Raw genomic sequence first — 17,431 nt, 5'->3', positions numbered from 1 at the left:
CAAACGGACGAAGCCGCTTTGCTTTCTGCTGTTTTTTTCCCCCTCAAAGAACCCGGAGACAAAATCGCGAAACAGGCAGCAGCAGCCGTGGCGGCATCTCAACCCGGGGAGTTTTCACGGCCGAACGAGGGCTCGCCGTCACCGGAGCCCCCTCGCGCCGGCCACGCGCGTCCGTCCGTCCGTCCGTCCGACTCAAACCGCCCCGAATCGCCGCCGTGTCCCTCCCTCCCTCGCTTCATCCCTCCCTCCGGGAAGACTCCTCCCCTCTAAAAAAAGGTCACTAAACAAAAGGCACCCTCCTCAGCCCGAGGAAACCCGTTCTCTCGCCGGGGCTCCGCGAGAGAAGCTTCCGTAATTTGGCGCTCGTCGTCGACGCATGGCTCGCTCGCTCCCTCGCTCACTGGCTCGTCCCTGCGTCGCCGTTGTCGATGCAACCGTCGCAACCGTTGTTGATGCAGTGGTCGTCGCTCCCGAAGGCGCCCTGCGACTGCAGCAGCTCGTACTCCTGGTCAAGGAAGTCCAGGCTGTTGTTGCTCGGCAGCCCGCGGATGGTGAACTTGTGAGACACCTTGGTCCACTGCTCGCGGTTCGACGCCACGCGCTCGTACAGTTCCAAGGCGCCCGGGAACAGCTCCGACAGCAGCCTGCGTCGGGGACGAGCACACACAAGACAAGACAGTGAGACACGCATAATGTTTAAAGATGTAGGCCTACTGTAGTAACTGACAAGTTGTACCAACATCAATACAGCGTGGAATTGTGGACAAAATCTTATCCAGCAACAAAGAAATAGTCTAGTCGCTTCAATCACTTTACTTTGGACGCGCAGGTTGGTAAAAACAAAAGTCCCTTCGCTCACGTTGCGCACAAATTGGCTATAGACACAATCATTGACATTTTTAAAAAGCGTACGAACTTGTAAATGTTTTAGACTGAAGCGTACGTACTTGTAAATGATTTAGACTGAAGCGTACGTACTTGTAAATTATTTAGACTGAAGCGTACGTACTTGTAAATGTTTTAGACTGAAGCCTATGTACTTGTAAATGTTTTAGACTGAAGCCTATGTACTTGTAAATGTTTTAGACTGAAGCGTACGTACTTGTAAATGATTTAGACTGAAGCCTATGTACTTGTAAATGTTTTAGACTGAAGCGTATACGTACTTGTAAATGTTTTTGACTGAAGCGTACGTACTTGTAAATGGGCATGGCGATGTGTTCCATGAAACTGATCTGCAGCTCTGGGATGTAGGCCTTCTCCCTGTCCATCATCTCACTGGGCCTGTTCCCCATGGCCTTCTCCTGCACGCACACGCACACAGCCACACACACGCACACACACACACACACACACACACACACACACACACACACACACACACACACACACACACACACACACACACACACACAAGCACAAAGAGTACAAGAAACAAAGTAAGGGTTGACCGTCAACTTGCGGCTCAGAGACAATATGTATATTATTTTATTATACAGTCACTGTGCGTGAATACTGCAATGTACATACCAGATCCCCTTGAGAGAAGAACTCCTTATAAATCAGCTCCTGTAGAAACACAGGACGGTAGTCCATCAATACTCGTGCACATAATAACGTTCCACCAAAATAATAATATTAAAGTTATTGTCTCTGTCGGGTGTAAACATCGATCATTATGTCCAGAAAAAAAATACTTTTCAGGATTCTAAAAACAGCTGAACTACTGTATGAACGGAACTGACAGAAAACACAGCTGAACCAAAGAGATGCTATTCCGTGATTTCTTTTTAGGATCACCACTATAGAGCGTCGTAGTCCCGCCCCCTCGAGAGACCCGGAAAATAATTCCTGGTTCATTTTCCTCATAGACTTTTCAAAAAAGTATTTATTTTTAAAGACCTTTTAAGCGTTTTGTCCAGTTGTGACAAATCATGACAACAAACACAATTTTTTGGGCCGAACAAATAATTAGAAAGATATTATATTGTGTTTGTTGTCATGATTTGTCACGACTCGAGTTGGCTTTGTACGACGCTTAAAAGGTCTTTAAATAAATACTTGCATTGGGAATTATTTCCTGGGAGTGGCTCATAGGAGTGGCTCCAAGCTCGTAGGTCTGCTATTTTAGAAAAATCGTGAAAATGTGGTGCAAAGTTGGAATATATATTCTTTCAGAGCTAACGTTTTTAACTCAAATCTTTGGAACATGTTTTCAGATGGAGGGGTCGACGGCCAATTTCATATATTTTTGGGGGTCCTTGACATGAAAATGTTTGAGAACCACTGACATAGAAAACATTTTTCAGAAAACGGTCAGGATTTAGAACACATTTTGTAAAATGGAGCTCAGGCCTAAATGAGGTTAACCCATTCTGGGTTTTTACCCCTTTTGGTGTTTTAAACATTATGTTATAATTTAGCTATTGAAAAATAGCAGATCTACAAGCTCATAGCGCGCCACCGAGTGGCGCGCTATGAACTTGTAGGTCTGCTATTTTTGAAAAATCGTTAAAATGTGCCTCAAATCTTTCAGAAAATTGTCATGATTTAGAAAACTTTTTTTTTTAATTTCGACGACAGGCCTGAATAGGTTAACTGACAGCGATCTTGCGGGTGGTCTTCCATCCTTTGGTCTGGTCCGACAGGTCACATGATGTCATCAGCAGACACAGCAGCATCGTCCGGTGATTCTGATTCTTTACGTCGTAACCATCTGAAAAACACGCACGCACGCATGCACACAGGCACACACACACACACACACACACACACACACACACACACACACACACACACACACACACACACACACACACACACACACACACACACACACACACACACATTAAATCTATTTTTACAGCAAGCTAACATTGTAATAGACATGGTCAGAAGTCCTAAATGTCACGGAACCACTTCATTCTATGCCGTCACCATTAGATGGCGGCAGAGAGCAACTAATGCCCAGACACCTGGCATTTTGTGTCGGTAATCAGTATGAGACAGGGATGCCTAATTAACTGGGTGGACTATTATTTTAGTAATTATAGTTTATTAGATTAGTTTTTTTCATACATGCTTTTGAAAATTCTAGTCACAAACTCTAGTCAAATAAATGCTAGCTATCTAAGCTGAGAACGATATAAATATTCTAAATATAGAATAATCATCTATTTCAGACACAGCCTGTGTGTCTCACTGTCGCCTACCATCTGCCATCTTCTGAAGGTCCTTGAAGATGCGTAGGTGATGAGCCAAGTCCGTAGCCAGAATGATGTCTCTCATCAGGTCCAGCATGCGACTGTAGTCCTAAAATGAACATCAAAAACACATGACTCCCCGACAACTTTAACCCATTTTGGGCAAAGCAAAGCAAAGTTACTATATTTACCCAGGGTAACTGGACTAAGCATCAGCTACTTGTTTACAGCCAGGCCCTGCTCATAGAACATTTCATGGTAGTGGTTCAATGCCTTGCTCAAGGGCACTTCAGCGGTGGTCATTTTAACGTGCCGGTCCGGGGATACGAACTGGCGACCTTCCGGTATCAAGACCGCTCCGCAAACCGTTCGGCCACCGCTGCCACAAAACCCCTTTTGGTGTTAGCATTATGTTATGCTTTAGCTATTGAAAAATAGCAGATCTACAAGCTCATAGCACGCCACCGAGTGGCGCGCTACGAGCTTGTAGGTCTGCTATTTTTTGAAAAATCGAAGAACGACTGACATAGAAACATAGCTTTTTCAGAAAACTGTCAGGATGTAGAAGACATTTTTAGAATCTGATCTCAGGTCAAAATGGGTTAAAACTCTGTAGGGGCCATAAAGTACTAGCGGGGCATTCATTTATGAAATAACACAAAAAGTCCACAACACAAAGAGAGCTGGATGTACAGTATATAGCTGTGTGAATGGCCACAGACAGCTGATAAAGAGAGATGGACGTGTAACTGTGTGAAGGGCCACAGACAGCTGATAAAGAGAGATGGACGTGTAACTGTGTGAAGGGCCACAGACAGCTGATAAAGAGAGATGGACGTGTAACTGTGTGAAGGGCCACAGACCGCTGATAAAGAGAGATGGACGTGTAATTGTGTGAATTAAGGGCCACAGACAGCTGATAAAGAGAGATGGACGTGTAATTGTGTGAATTAAGGGCCACAGACAGCTGATAAAGAGAGATGGACGTGTAATTGTGTGAAGGGCCACAGACAGCTGATAAAGAGAGATGGACGTGTAATTGTGTGAATTAAGGGCCACAGACAGCTGATAAAGAGAGACGGACGTGTAATTGTGTGAAGGGCCACAGACCGCTGATAAAGAGAGACGGACGTGTAATTGTGTGAAGGGCCACAGACCGCTGATAAAGAGAGATGGACGTGTAATTGTGTGAAGGGCCACAGACCGCTGATAAAGAGAGATGGACGTGTAATTGTGTGAAGGGCCACAGACCGCTGATAAAGAGAGATGGACGTGTAATTGTGTGAAGGGCCACAGACCGCTGATAAAGAGAGATGGACGTGTAACTGTGTGAAGGGCCACAGACAGCTGATAAAGAGAGATGGACGTGTAACTGTGTGAAGGGCCACAGACCGCTGATAAAGAGAGATGGACGTGTAATTGTGTGAATTAAGGGCCACAGACACACCTTCCGCGAGAACTTTTCAAAGATGTTGCAGCCGTGAGTGTTCAGGATGGCGATGGCCTGGGCGAAGTGGTGTCTCTGTGTGGAGACAGACAGACAGACAGACAGACAGACAGACAGACAGACAGACAGACAGACAGACAGACAGACAGACAGACAGACAGACAGACAGACAGACAGACAGGTCAGCCGTGAGTGTTCAGGATGGCAAAGTGGTGTCTCTGCATGCGTTGTTTTACATCATTAAAAGTGTCATTACTGCAATGCAGAAACACTACAATGTTAGAAGTAAAAGTCCGGAATTAAAAATGTTCTTTAGTAAAAGTATAAGGGTATTGACATCAAAATGTACTTAAAGTAGGCCAATCAAAAGTTGAAAGTATGCTTTATGCAGAATTTCCCATTTCAAGTTTTCAACTGTATACAATCTTTTGAAATTGTGTGCTTGTAGGATCGGCTATTTTCAAATGGCCAAAATGTATATAGGGCTGAAGTGATTTAGCCTATGTATATTTTGTAATAATAATCAAAATCTACAAAGTAACTAGTAGGCTACTATAGTTTTCAAATACCGTAAATGTAGTGGAGTAAAAGTACAATATAGCATTGGAAATTGGACATTCTCAAGTTAAGTACAAATACCTCAAAATTAAGTAAATGTAGCCTACTTAGTTACTTGTTTGTTGAGAAATATCGAGCCATAGTGCAGCAAAGTGTAGAATGAATTGAGCTATTGTGGCATGTCATTAATTAAAGGAAAAAAGTAAAGCAAAAAACAATAATTCAAATGTCTTGAGCTTGTAGATCGCTAAATTATTGTACAACTGCATTAGTTAACCACTTAAACCGTCAATACTTAATTAACTAGACCTTTGGTGCATGGTTTGCTCATTTTCCCCTCTACACCAAACAATTAATTCCGCATAATAGCTGATCTACAAACTCACAACGCCTCCACATGTGTACCATTATCAGTACAGTACAATGCTGGAAATGCACGAGCTAACATCGCCCCCTAGTGGTCACAACCATCCAAACGTCCAACCAACTACAGAAGCTGCTATTTTTAGGCTTTTTGGGCTCTATTTCCGTCCATGCTAAACCCATTATCCCTAAACTATTTTTTTTCTTTTCTTTTTTTACTATTTTGAAAATATTTTTTTAATAGTTCAAGCCGATTTACATCGACACTTGTAGATCTTTTTACTATTCAAAAATGTTTACAAAGTTTGCCTGTTATCTCTCCTAATGGTACCAACATAAATGCAGCATGGAATTGTGAACAAAATCGTATTCCACAACAAAATATTCTTTAGTTTTGGGTCTGAGTGGCTAAATGACATGACGTCCAATGGGGGGTGCATACTTAGTTTAGACTAGTCATTGGTTAGACATGGGTTAAGGTTAGGTTTAGGTGTGCTGCCCCGTGGGAGGTTAGGTTTAGGGTGAGGGTTTGAGATAGGTTGTAGTTGTAGGACTAATGACTGGTCTAACCAATGACTAGTCTAAACCAAAAACTGTCTAAACTAAGTACTGCACCCGTCAAATGGTGGTTCCGAGGCTCAAATGCTGAATAAACAATGGACCTTGATATGGAAAAGGTAAAACCACTGATTTAGCCTATGATGACATGCTAAACAAAAAGGAACCAGGGTTGAAAATGTGGTTGAGTCACTTAAGTGTTGTCGTTGTTGAAATGGGTGTGGGTTTACCTCCATTACTGATCCCTCTGAGCTGTACAGAGCAGCCAGGACAGATTGCTGAGAATAAAGAGGAGAGGACACACACGCGCGCACACACACACGCACGCGCACACGCACACGCACACGCACACGCACACACACACACACTCTTTAGGAATTCATCAGACGCTCTTAATCCAGAGCGATTTACAGTAAGCAGGAACAAAAGACATGGTAATACATCGAATACATACAAATTGTCATCATGAATCAACGCATCAACACTAGGGTTAGGGTTGCAAAAATGCACCAAAAACACCGGGAACGGCACCACTTTGTGGAATCTTTCCTTAAACAGGTCCGTGGATTATAACCTTATTTTCCTTAATATAGCATGAAGTGAGTCGCGATATCCAGGCAAAGTCCTTCTTTATTCAATCAAGGCATATCCCATAGTAACACACATGGAAGACAGTCCTTCGTTGATGAAAATACAAAAATACATATTAACACGAGAGCCTGGTTCACCTTTGTTTTGGGAGAAACAGTTTAATATTGATTTGAAGGTTCACAAATTTTTGTTCACCCAGTGTCAATTATCTAATGTAATCCTGGGCGCTACACTTCCTCTGCCAACCTCGGGGGGGCAGAGGACTGACCTCATGCTTCCTTCTATTGTAGTCCCAGCTGCTTCTTTTCACCTGACAGGGGGGAGTTTCCCCGGCCGGACGTAGCGCGTGGAAGGAACACGTTATTCCGACCAGTTCCTTTCCCCTCCATCAGGCGCCCCGGCTGGCCAGGGGGAGGCAGTTTAGAGACCAGTGTTGCATTTTCTTATAGCTATATAGTGTCTGTTCAGTACAGTGGCGGATTTAACAATCTGGAGGCTCCCAGCAAAGCTGTAGCAGGGGGCTTCTCCCGTATTGTTTTAGGGTTAGGGTGAGATACTGTCTGCAACATACCGGCGGTGGCTCAGGGGTAGAGTGCCTGGATGGTAACCGTAAGGTTGCCAGTTCGAACCCGGGCTCCCGCAGAGTTACTGTCGAAGTGTCCTTGAGCAAGACACTGAACCCCTAATTGCTCCCGATGTGCTAGTTGGTGCCTTGCATGGTTTCCGCTGCCATCGGTGTATGTATGTGTGTGTGAATGGGTGAATGTAATGCACAATCTCTGTAAAGTGCCTTGGATAAAGGCGCTATATAAATGCACCATTTACCATTTATACCTACCGAGTAGGTAAGTTGCAGACAGTATACTACTACAAAGACAGTGTGAGCCTCCCCCCCAATTGTACAGTATACCTACTGAAGAAGTGTCCTAATTAACTATTAACTTGTGCAGTGTGCATACAGTGCAGTGTAAAAGTGATCGAGTTTAATGACATTTTTATCGTACAAATGAAACCTAATTCGCGTGGGATTAATTACCCAACCAATCATTTTACCAACATCAATACAGCATACAAAATATTCCATAAGTCTTGGGTCCGAGAGGCTAATTGTGATCACAAATGGTGATCCGTGGCTCAAATGCCAAATAGAAAATGGACCTTGACATGAAAAGGGTTGAAAACCACTGCTCTAATCTGTCCAACTGCTATGTGGGGATCCAGAAACTGTGCTAAACACAATCAAATAAAGGCTTCTCGTTCTCTCACCGAGGCCACCTGGAAGGAGTTGTTGGTGCCGCGGTGGTCCAGGTCGTGACACATACACGACACGAAGAGGGCAAAGATCTCTATGTCCCTGGAGAGAGAGAGAGAGAGAGAGAGAGAGAGAGAGAGAGAGAGAGAGAGAGAGAGAGAGAGAGAGAGAGAGAGAGAGAGAGAGCAAGGGAAGGAAAAGTTTAAAACAAGAATTGATCAATTATCAATGAATTACCAGCTGCTATATTTATCTCCAGCTTGTAGATTGGAAAGTAGTTTAGGGATAAGGGGTTTAGCATGGACGAAAATAGAGCCCTTTATCAATATTTTAGCCTAGTGGTTTTCAACCAGTGGTCCTTGAGGGGGTTCCAGGTGGTCCTCAGCTAAATGATAGAGAGTAGGTAAACAAATGGACCCTTATAAATCTTTAACTCTTGAGTCCTAAGTTCTTGTACTTCAGGTAGCAGAAGTACAGTGTACTTACTGCAGGTAGTTGGACAGCTTCAGGTTCTTGTACATCAGGTATATCAGAAGTACAGTGTACTTACTGCAGGTAGTTGGTCAGCTTCAGGTTCTTGTACATCAGGTATATCAGAAGTACAGTGTACTTACTGCAGGTAGTTGGTCAGCTTCAGGTTCTTGTACATCAGGTAGCAGAAGTGTGAGACAGAGAAGGCGTGCATCCAGTTGTGGTACGGAGGGTCCCTGTAGCCTTTCTTCACCATCAGACAGAACCTGTCACCACAAACACCACACAAATGTCACCACCACACTACTGTCGCCACCACACAGAACCTGCCTGTCACCGCCACAAACACCACACTAATGTCACCACTACTGTCACTACCACCACACTGCTGTCACCACACCACAAACACCACACTAATGTCACCACTACTGTCACCACCACCACACTGCTGTCACCACACCACAAACACCACACTAATGTCACCACTACTGTCACCACCACACTGCTGTCACCACACCACAAACACCACACTAATGTCACCACTACTGTCACTACCACACTGCTGTCACCACACCACAAACACCACACTAATGTCACCACTACTGTCACCACCACCACACTGCTGTCACCACACCACAAACACCACACTAATGTCACCACTACTGTCACCACCACCACACTGCTGTCACCACACCACAAACACCACACTAATGACACCACCACACTGCTGTCACCACAGACACCACACTACTGTCACCACCACACTGCTGTCACCACACCACAAACACCACACTAATGTCACCACCACACTGCTGTCACCACACCACAAACACCACACTAATGTCACCACTGCTGTCACTACCACCACCACACTGCTGTCACCACACCACAAACACCACACTAATGTCACCTCTACTGTCACTACCACCACACTGCTGTCACCACACCACAAACACCACACTAATGTCACCACTACTGTCACTACCACCACACTGCTGTCACCACACCACAAACACCACACTAATGTCACCACTACTGTCACCACCACACTGCTGTCACCTCACCACAAACACCACACTAATGTCATCACCACACTGCTGTCACCACACCACAAACACCACACTACTGTCACCACCACACTGCTGTCACCACACCACAAACACCACACTACTGTCACCACCACACTGCTGTCACCACACCACAAACACCACACTAATGTCACCACTACTGTCACTACCACCACAAACACAGAGTAAGGGGATGAATCCACACTGAGGATATACAGTAAGTGAAGTGAACAGATGGCTGAACATTGTGGGTTTTACTGTGATCAGAGTCTATGTAATGAGACAGACAGACAGACAGACAGACAGACAGACAGACAGACAGACAGACAGACAGACAGACAGACAGACAGACAGACAGACAGACAGACAGACAGACAGACAGACAGACCTGGCCAGAGTGTTGATGTCGATCTTGTAGGTGTTTATGAAGCCCATGTCTTCACACATGCTGATAATACCCTGAGGAGAGACATCACAACCACGTCACGATTACCCATATAATTAATAAAAATCACACCTGTGTGAACTGAGTGGTGCAACTACACATTTATTGTTATAGTGTCAGTGACGTCACATACTAATAGCAACCATGCTCGTTTTTTTGGTACGAACAAACACGGGTACACGGGTACACGGGTACAAAGCCAGTTGTTGGAGTGGTTTGCACCACTCAAAAAGCCTACAATATGTAGCTGGGAAACCCTGCTCCATTTCTCTCTCAACTAACTGGTTGCCGTCTTCACAAATGTGATGATGTCGTCACATTTGGGCAAGTGGCTAAGGCCAAATTGAGTGTTTTCCGTGCAAAACGAATGCATAACCCCTAGTTTGACATGTCACATGCTACTTGAAGCATAATTCAAATTTGACATTTTTGCCTTATATAGGTTTTATAACCCATTTAGGCCCATTTATTTAAAACATTCTTCTAAATCCTCCAGTTTTCTGAAATAAATATTTTCACGATTAATTTTTTTTTAGCAGACCTACAAGCTCGTAGCGCGCCACTCGGTGGCGCGCTATGAGCTTGTAGATCTGCTATTTTTCAATAGCTAAATTATAACATAATGTTTAAAACACCAAAAGGGGTTCCCGCCCAAAATGGGTTAATGGTACCCCAACTTTCAACCCCTGAATTTACCATGATCCACAATGTATATAAGAATCTATTTTTGGGGTGCGCTAGCCCCTCCTATATATGGCTTTAATGTTTGTTTTTCAACAATGTTTGTTTAAGAAAACGCCATAGACGATAAAGAGAAATCTAATGTTTGTTTTGAGGACTTAAAGGGGCATTCCACTCATTTTCAACATTTTACTATGTCATTAATATACCTTAGAGCTGTTGTGTGGAAATAATAAAAAAGTCCCCCCATTCTGTGTTTCCTAGAACTAGAGGTCTGAAAAAAATCATTAACATGGTGAAACACATCTTGATGATGTCATCAAGATGTGTTTCACCATGTTAATGATTTTTTTCATAATTACAGTTCTAGGAAACACAGAATGGGGGGACTTTTTTATTATTTCCACACAACAGCTCTAAGGTATATTAATGACATAGTAAAATGTTGAAAATGGGTGGTTTTCCCCTTTAAACAGACATTAGCACCCGTTGCTTTAAACAAACATTATGTTGTAAATAATGTTGTAAGATGATAAGAGCGCCCCTCACTTCACACGGGTGTGATTTAATATGTTATTTGGATGATCCTAAGGATCATAAGAACAACCTTGAACAATTACTATTGCAATTTCTTTTGGGTCAAATCTTTGACTGGCCTACTGCTTCATCTCTCTCTCAGCTAGGGGGTCCTTTGAAGACCTTTGAAGACCCCTGCTTTTAGCCCCATGCATCTCTCTCTCTCTCTCTCTCTCTCTCTCACTGTACCATGGGTGTGGTGTCATCGGGCAGGGATCGAGGCGTGTATGTGAACTCAGCGAAACATGGATGGATCTCTATCACTGGTTCAACCCCCGTGACCAGCAGCTTAGTGACTTCCTCCTCCGATACCTGAAGCATGGGCGCACGCACGCACGCACGCACGCACGCACACACGCACGCATGCGCGTGCACACGCACACGCACACACACACACACACACACACACACACACACACACACACACACACACTTAAAACCCTACAACTAGAACAAATTAACAGTAACATTATGTTGTTGCTTGTCAGGCAGAAACCATGTCCATTTCCAAAACTGTAATTTTTTTCTTTTATGTTTTCCAGTGGATTCGATGCAGATCTGCTATATGCGCTAACATGCTATCATGACCGTGTGGGGGTCCCCGGAACATCATGACCGCCAGGAACACACCCAGGGAGTTGGCCCGGTTCCGACGAGCCACCCCGTCCGAAACGGTACAAAAATGACAGTTTCCATGCTATGATAACATACTATGCTAACATGCTAAGCTAACATGTTAGCATTACATGCTATGCTAACATGCTATGCTATCATGCTATGCTAGCATGCTAACATGCTAACATGCTATGGTAACATGATAGCATGCTAACATGCTATACCCAGGGAGTCGGCCCGGTTCCGACGAGCTGCCCCACGTCCGAAACGGTCCAAAAATGAGAGAGTTACCGTGTGGGGGTCCCCACATGCTATGCTATCATGCTAACATGCTATCATGACCGTGTGGGGGTCCCCGGTACATCATGCCCGCCAGGAACGCATCCAGGGAGTCGGCCCGGATCCGACGAGCCGCCCCACGTCCGAAACGGTAAAAAAATGACAGAGTTACCGTGTGGGGGTCCCCGGGGTCCGTGTGGGGGACATCCAGACCCACAGGAACGCGCCCAGGGGGTGTGTGTGCGTGCGTGCGTTACCTTCATGTGGTACATCATCATCTCGTTGGCCAGGTGGGATCTGAACTGAGCCTCGTGAACCTGCTTGTAGAGCAGAGACTGCGTGGATGACACAATGAGAACATGACCATCAACTCTACCATAATATCAAACACCAAGAGCCAGCAATTACTTCATTAAGTTGATGGAGCTCATCTATCGATAAATGCACCAGGTCTCTGTGAGTGTGTGTGTACGACTGTAATCCACGTAACTCGAGAATCGTTCGCCCCACCGACTTCAAATTCGACACAAGCGTTCCACACCCCCACAGGGGGTGCAGTGCCCAACCTTGAGTCGGTGGGATACACCGTTGTCCAGAAGCAGCACAAAAGCTTCTGCCCAGGGCCCAAATTAGCCAATTCATCGGTTGCTGTGTGTGTCCAGTACATACAATGGTCGGTTGCTAGGGTCTAATATGCAGTTGCTAGGGTAAAACTATTGGTTGCTATGGTAAAACAGTGGTTGTTAGGGTACCAATTAAATTAGCTGTTGCTAGGGTGTAATAGTTGGTTGCTAGGGTAAAAGCGGTGGTTGTTAAGGTGAAATGGATGGTTGCTAGGGTAAAACAGGGGTTGCTATGGTAAACAACTAAAACAGTGTGTTTGTTGACATGTGTGACACGTGTGTGTTTGTTGACATGTGTGACACGTGTGTGTTTGTTGACATAGCAACGGGCCTTGCGTGACATCATCATGACTGATGGCATAAAAGATGAAGTGTCAAACTGTCAACAGATCATTTCACTTCATTTAATCTCATCATCTGAAGGAGGAGTAGACACAGTACTGAGAGCAACATGCCACCCAATCCGGGAACCCATTTGCAAAACCATCTAATCTCAAGGTTCATGGTGCCTGACACTAAACATGGACATACATTGAATGGACATGGATCACCTGACACCCGACATGGGCGTCCATTTAATGGACATGGATCACCTGACACCGTACGCACAATGTTCAATTTGAAAAAGATGGATACAAGGTGCATTTTACAGGACACGCTGAAGGGGAGTGACGTTGGCAGACGGGGAGAGGAATGGGCCTGGCTGTATCTGAAGTCGCTCTATGGCGACAGCGCCACGGTCACCTGGATGAACAGCGGACAGGAATCGCGTCGGCCCTACGACATCATGGTGGTCCACAGCGCCGGAGGGACTCAGTACATCGAGGTCAAAGCAACCAAGGAGGTCCGCTATCATCGGGCCAGATTCGTCGCGTCGCACAACGAACTCAAACACGCCAGAGAGAACCGGTACAACACCGAGTTCTACTTCGTCGTCAACGCACTGGCGGACGAGCCCGAGCTGTACCACGTGACCAACTGGAACGACCACTGGGCGATTCGACGGTCGGAAGATAAGATGCCGAAGGGGATGCGTTTTGAAAAGGACTCACTGATATTAGAAGCCCCACCAGTCAGCCTCGGGTACGACGCAGGTCGGGAGAGATCTGAGTTGGGAATGCATTCCCAAAAGGCTATGCCACACCCGCAGCGCGGCCCGTCGGTCTGTCAATGTAAACTCTGTACCATTCTGCTTGTCTGCCTGTCCCCCGTTGAACTGGATATGTGGACTTTGTGGAAATCTGGTTCTCAGTCACTTTATCTGTCACAGCCTGTGTCCCTTTTAGGCCCACATGTATCATGCCTGCATATGTGGAATGTGTGGAGATCTCTTCATCTGTCACAGTCTGGGTCCCTTTTAGGCCCTTATAGAAGGCGTTAACAGATGATTCGCTACCATGGAAGATGAACTGTAAATATAACCAGGTGTATTATATAAGAGATATTGTACGGTGACAACGGTATATGTAATCTAAGCAGTAGCATTTAAATCTGTTTTTTCAAAACTTACCAATTATCTATGTATGCTGACAATGTGACTCTTGTATGAGACACAATGGCTTGTTTTGTATTCATGTATTTAATTGATCAATATATTAAAGTATCATAATCAACATAATTCATTACGTGTCCTGGGGTAATAACACACACACACCTGAGGTGAGTGTGTGTGTGTGTGTGTGTGTGTGTGTGTGTGTGTGTGTGTGTGTGTGTGTGTGTGTGTGTGTGTGTGTGTGTGTGTGTGTGTGTGTGTGTGTGAATTAAAGTTCTGCTCTATTACATTGCTCTCTCACTTCAAGGTTTTTCAGGCCAAGAACTTCAAGCTGTTTGACAGCACTATCATCAGTGTATGATGGGATTCCAAAAATGTGTATTTTGAATTTTTCATACATTTAACCACTTAAACACTCTGAGTCGGTGGGATACACCGTTGTCCAGAAGCAGCACAAAAGCTTCTGCCCAGGGCCCAAATTAGCCAATTCATCGGTTGCTGTGTGTGTCCAATACATACAATGGTCGGTTGCTAGGGTCTAATAAGCGGTTGCTAGGGTAAAACTGTTGGTTGCTATGGTAAAACAGTGGTTGTTAGGGTACCAATTAGCTGTTGCTAGGGTGTAATAGTTGGTTGCTAGGGTCTAAATATTCGGTTGCTAGGGTAAAAGCGGTGGTTGTTAAGGTGAAAAGGATGGTTGCTAGGGTAAAACAGGGGCAAAATATATTGAAGTACAGCAACTTGAGAAACACAATCTGGACGGGAACGCCTTTTGGTGTTTTAAGCATTATGTTTTACTTTATCTTTTGAAAATAGCAGATCTACAAGGTCATAGATCTTGTAGATCTGCTATTTTTGAACAATCGTTAAAATGTGGTGCAGATCTTTGAATATTTATATTATTTCAGAGCGAACATTTTAACTCAAATCTTTGCTTCTGGGGGTCCATGGAACAACATATTTTGAGATGGGGGTCCACGGCCAAATACATATCATTCTGGGGGTCCTTGACATGAAAATGTGAGAACCACTGACATGGTGGTTGCTATGGACCAATAGCCGGTTGCTAGGGTCTAATATGCGGTTGCTAGGGTTAAACTGTTGGTTGCTATGGACCAATAGTCGGTTGCTAGGGTCTAATTGGTGGTTGCTAGGGTCAACATGTGGTTGCTAGGGTCAACATGTGGTTGCTATGGACCAATAGTCGGTTGCTAGGGTCTAATATGCGGTTGCTATGGTCAACAGGTGGTTGCTATGGACCAATAGTCGGTTGCTAGGGTCAACATTTGGGTTGCTAGGGTCTAATATGCGGTTGCTATGGTCAACAGCTGGTTGCTATGGACCAATAGTCGGTTGCTAGGATCTAATTGGTGGTTGCTAGGGTCAACATGTGATTACTATGTACCAATAGTCGGTTGCTAGTGTCTAATATGTGGTTGTTATGGTCAACAGGTGGTTGCTATGGACCAACGGTCGGTTGCTAGGGTACAACTGTTGGTTGCTATGGACTAATAGTCCGTTGCTAGGGTCTAATATGCGGTTGCTAGGGTAAAACTGTTGGTTGCTATGCACTAATAGTCGGTTGCTAGGGTCTAATATGCGGTTGCTAGGGTAAAACTATTGGTTGCTATGGTAAAACAGTGGTTGCTAGGGTCTAATATGTGGTTGCTATGGTAAAACAGTGGTTGTTAGGGTCCCAATTAGCTGTTGCTAGGGTGTAATAGTTGGTTGCTAGTGTCTAAATATTCGGTTGCTAGGGTAAAAGCGGTGGTTGTTAAGGTAAAATGGATGGTTGCCAAGGTAAAACAGGGGTTGCTATGGTAAACAAATAAACTGTGTTTGTTGAAGGTGAATGGTTGCTAAGGTAAAACAGTGGTTGCTATGGTAATAAACTAAAACAGTGTGTTTGTTGACATGTGTGACACGTGTGTGTTTGTTGACATGTGTGACACGTGTGTGTTTGTTGACATAGCAACGGGCCTTGCGTGACATCATCATGACTGATGGCATAAAAGATGAAGTGTCAAACTGTCAACAGATCATTTCACTTCATTTAATCTCATCAACTGAAGGAGGAGTAGACACAGTACTGAGAGCAACATGCCACCCAATCCGGGAACCCATTTGCAAAACCATCTAATCTCAAGGTTCATGGTGCCTGACACTAAACATGGACATACATTGAATGGACATAGATCACCTGACACTAAACATGGACGTCCATTTAATGGACATGGATCACCTGACACCGTACGCACAATGTTCAATTTGAAAAAGATGGATACAAGGTGCATTTTACAGGACACGCTGAAGGGGAGTGACGTTGGCAGACGGGGAGAGGAATGGGCCTGGCTGTATCTGAAGTCGCTCTACGGCGACAGCGCCACGGTCACCTGGATGAACAGCGGACAGGAATCGCGTCTGCCCTACGACATCATGGTGGTCCACAGCGCCGGAGGGACTCAGTACATCGAGGTCAAAGCAACCAAGGAGGTCCGCTATCATCGGGCCAGATTCGTCGCGTCGCACAACGAACTCAAACACGCCAGAGAGAACCGGTACAACACCGAGTTCTACTTCGTCGTCAACGCACTGGCGGACGAGCCCGAGCTGTACCACGTGACCAACTGGAACGACCACTGGGCGATTCGACGGTCGGAAGATAAGATGCCGAAGGGGATGCGTTTTGAAAAGGACTCACTGATATTAGAAGCCCCACCAGTCAGCCTCGGGTACGACGCAGGTCGGGAGAGATCTGAGTTGGGAATGCATTCCCAAAAGGCTATGCCACACCCGCAGCGCGGCCCATCGGTCTGTCAGTGTGCCCTCTGTACCATTCTGCTTGTCTGCCTGTCCCCCGTTGAACTGGATATGTGGACTTTGTGGAAATCTGGTTCTCAGTCACTTTATCTGTCACAGCCTGTGTCCCTTTTAGGCCCACATGTATCATGCCTGCATATGTGGAATGTGTGGAGATCTCTTCATCTGTCACAGTCTGGGTCCCTTTTAGGCCCTTATAGAAGGCGTTAACAGATGATTCGCTACCATGGAAGATGAACTGTAAATATAACCAGGTGTATTATATAAGAGATATTGTACGGTGACAACGGTATGTAATCTAAGCAGTAGCATTTCCATCTGTTTTTTCTTACCAATATCTATGTATGCTGACAATGTGACTCTTGTATGAGACACAATGGCTTGTTTTGT

The 17,431-nt window shown here is 45.0% G+C and overlaps 1 protein-coding gene across 1 annotated transcript in view; it reads right to left on the bottom strand.

Annotated features, from left to right (window-relative positions):
• The window catches only part of pde2a (phosphodiesterase 2A), a gene marked incomplete at its 5' end in the record, with an annotated part of 80,710 nt that overhangs the window by 840 nt on the left and 62,439 nt on the right, over nucleotides 1-17,431 (bottom strand). The window contains 12 exons of the mRNA XM_079513900.1: nucleotides 1-644; nucleotides 1,198-1,304; nucleotides 1,531-1,569; nucleotides 2,604-2,716; nucleotides 3,213-3,312; nucleotides 4,651-4,725; nucleotides 6,360-6,407; nucleotides 7,987-8,074; nucleotides 8,587-8,709; nucleotides 9,899-9,969; nucleotides 11,402-11,524; nucleotides 12,364-12,441. The exon at nucleotides 1-644 is cut by the window's left edge and continues 840 nt beyond it. Of these exons, the coding sequence (XP_079370026.1) occupies nucleotides 398-644; nucleotides 1,198-1,304; nucleotides 1,531-1,569; nucleotides 2,604-2,716; nucleotides 3,213-3,312; nucleotides 4,651-4,725; nucleotides 6,360-6,407; nucleotides 7,987-8,074; nucleotides 8,587-8,709; nucleotides 9,899-9,969; nucleotides 11,402-11,524; nucleotides 12,364-12,441 (1,212 nt within the window). The 3' untranslated portion in view covers nucleotides 1-397. The remainder of the gene's footprint in view (nucleotides 645-1,197; nucleotides 1,305-1,530; nucleotides 1,570-2,603; nucleotides 2,717-3,212; nucleotides 3,313-4,650; nucleotides 4,726-6,359; nucleotides 6,408-7,986; nucleotides 8,075-8,586; nucleotides 8,710-9,898; nucleotides 9,970-11,401; nucleotides 11,525-12,363; nucleotides 12,442-17,431) is intronic.

The sequence above is a fragment of the Electrona antarctica genome (assembly GCF_951216825.1).
Source record: "Electrona antarctica genome assembly, chromosome: 11".
Lineage (NCBI taxonomy): Eukaryota > Metazoa > Chordata > Actinopteri > Myctophiformes > Myctophidae > Electrona > Electrona antarctica.
This window is presented reverse-complemented; position numbering and strand designations above follow the sequence as displayed.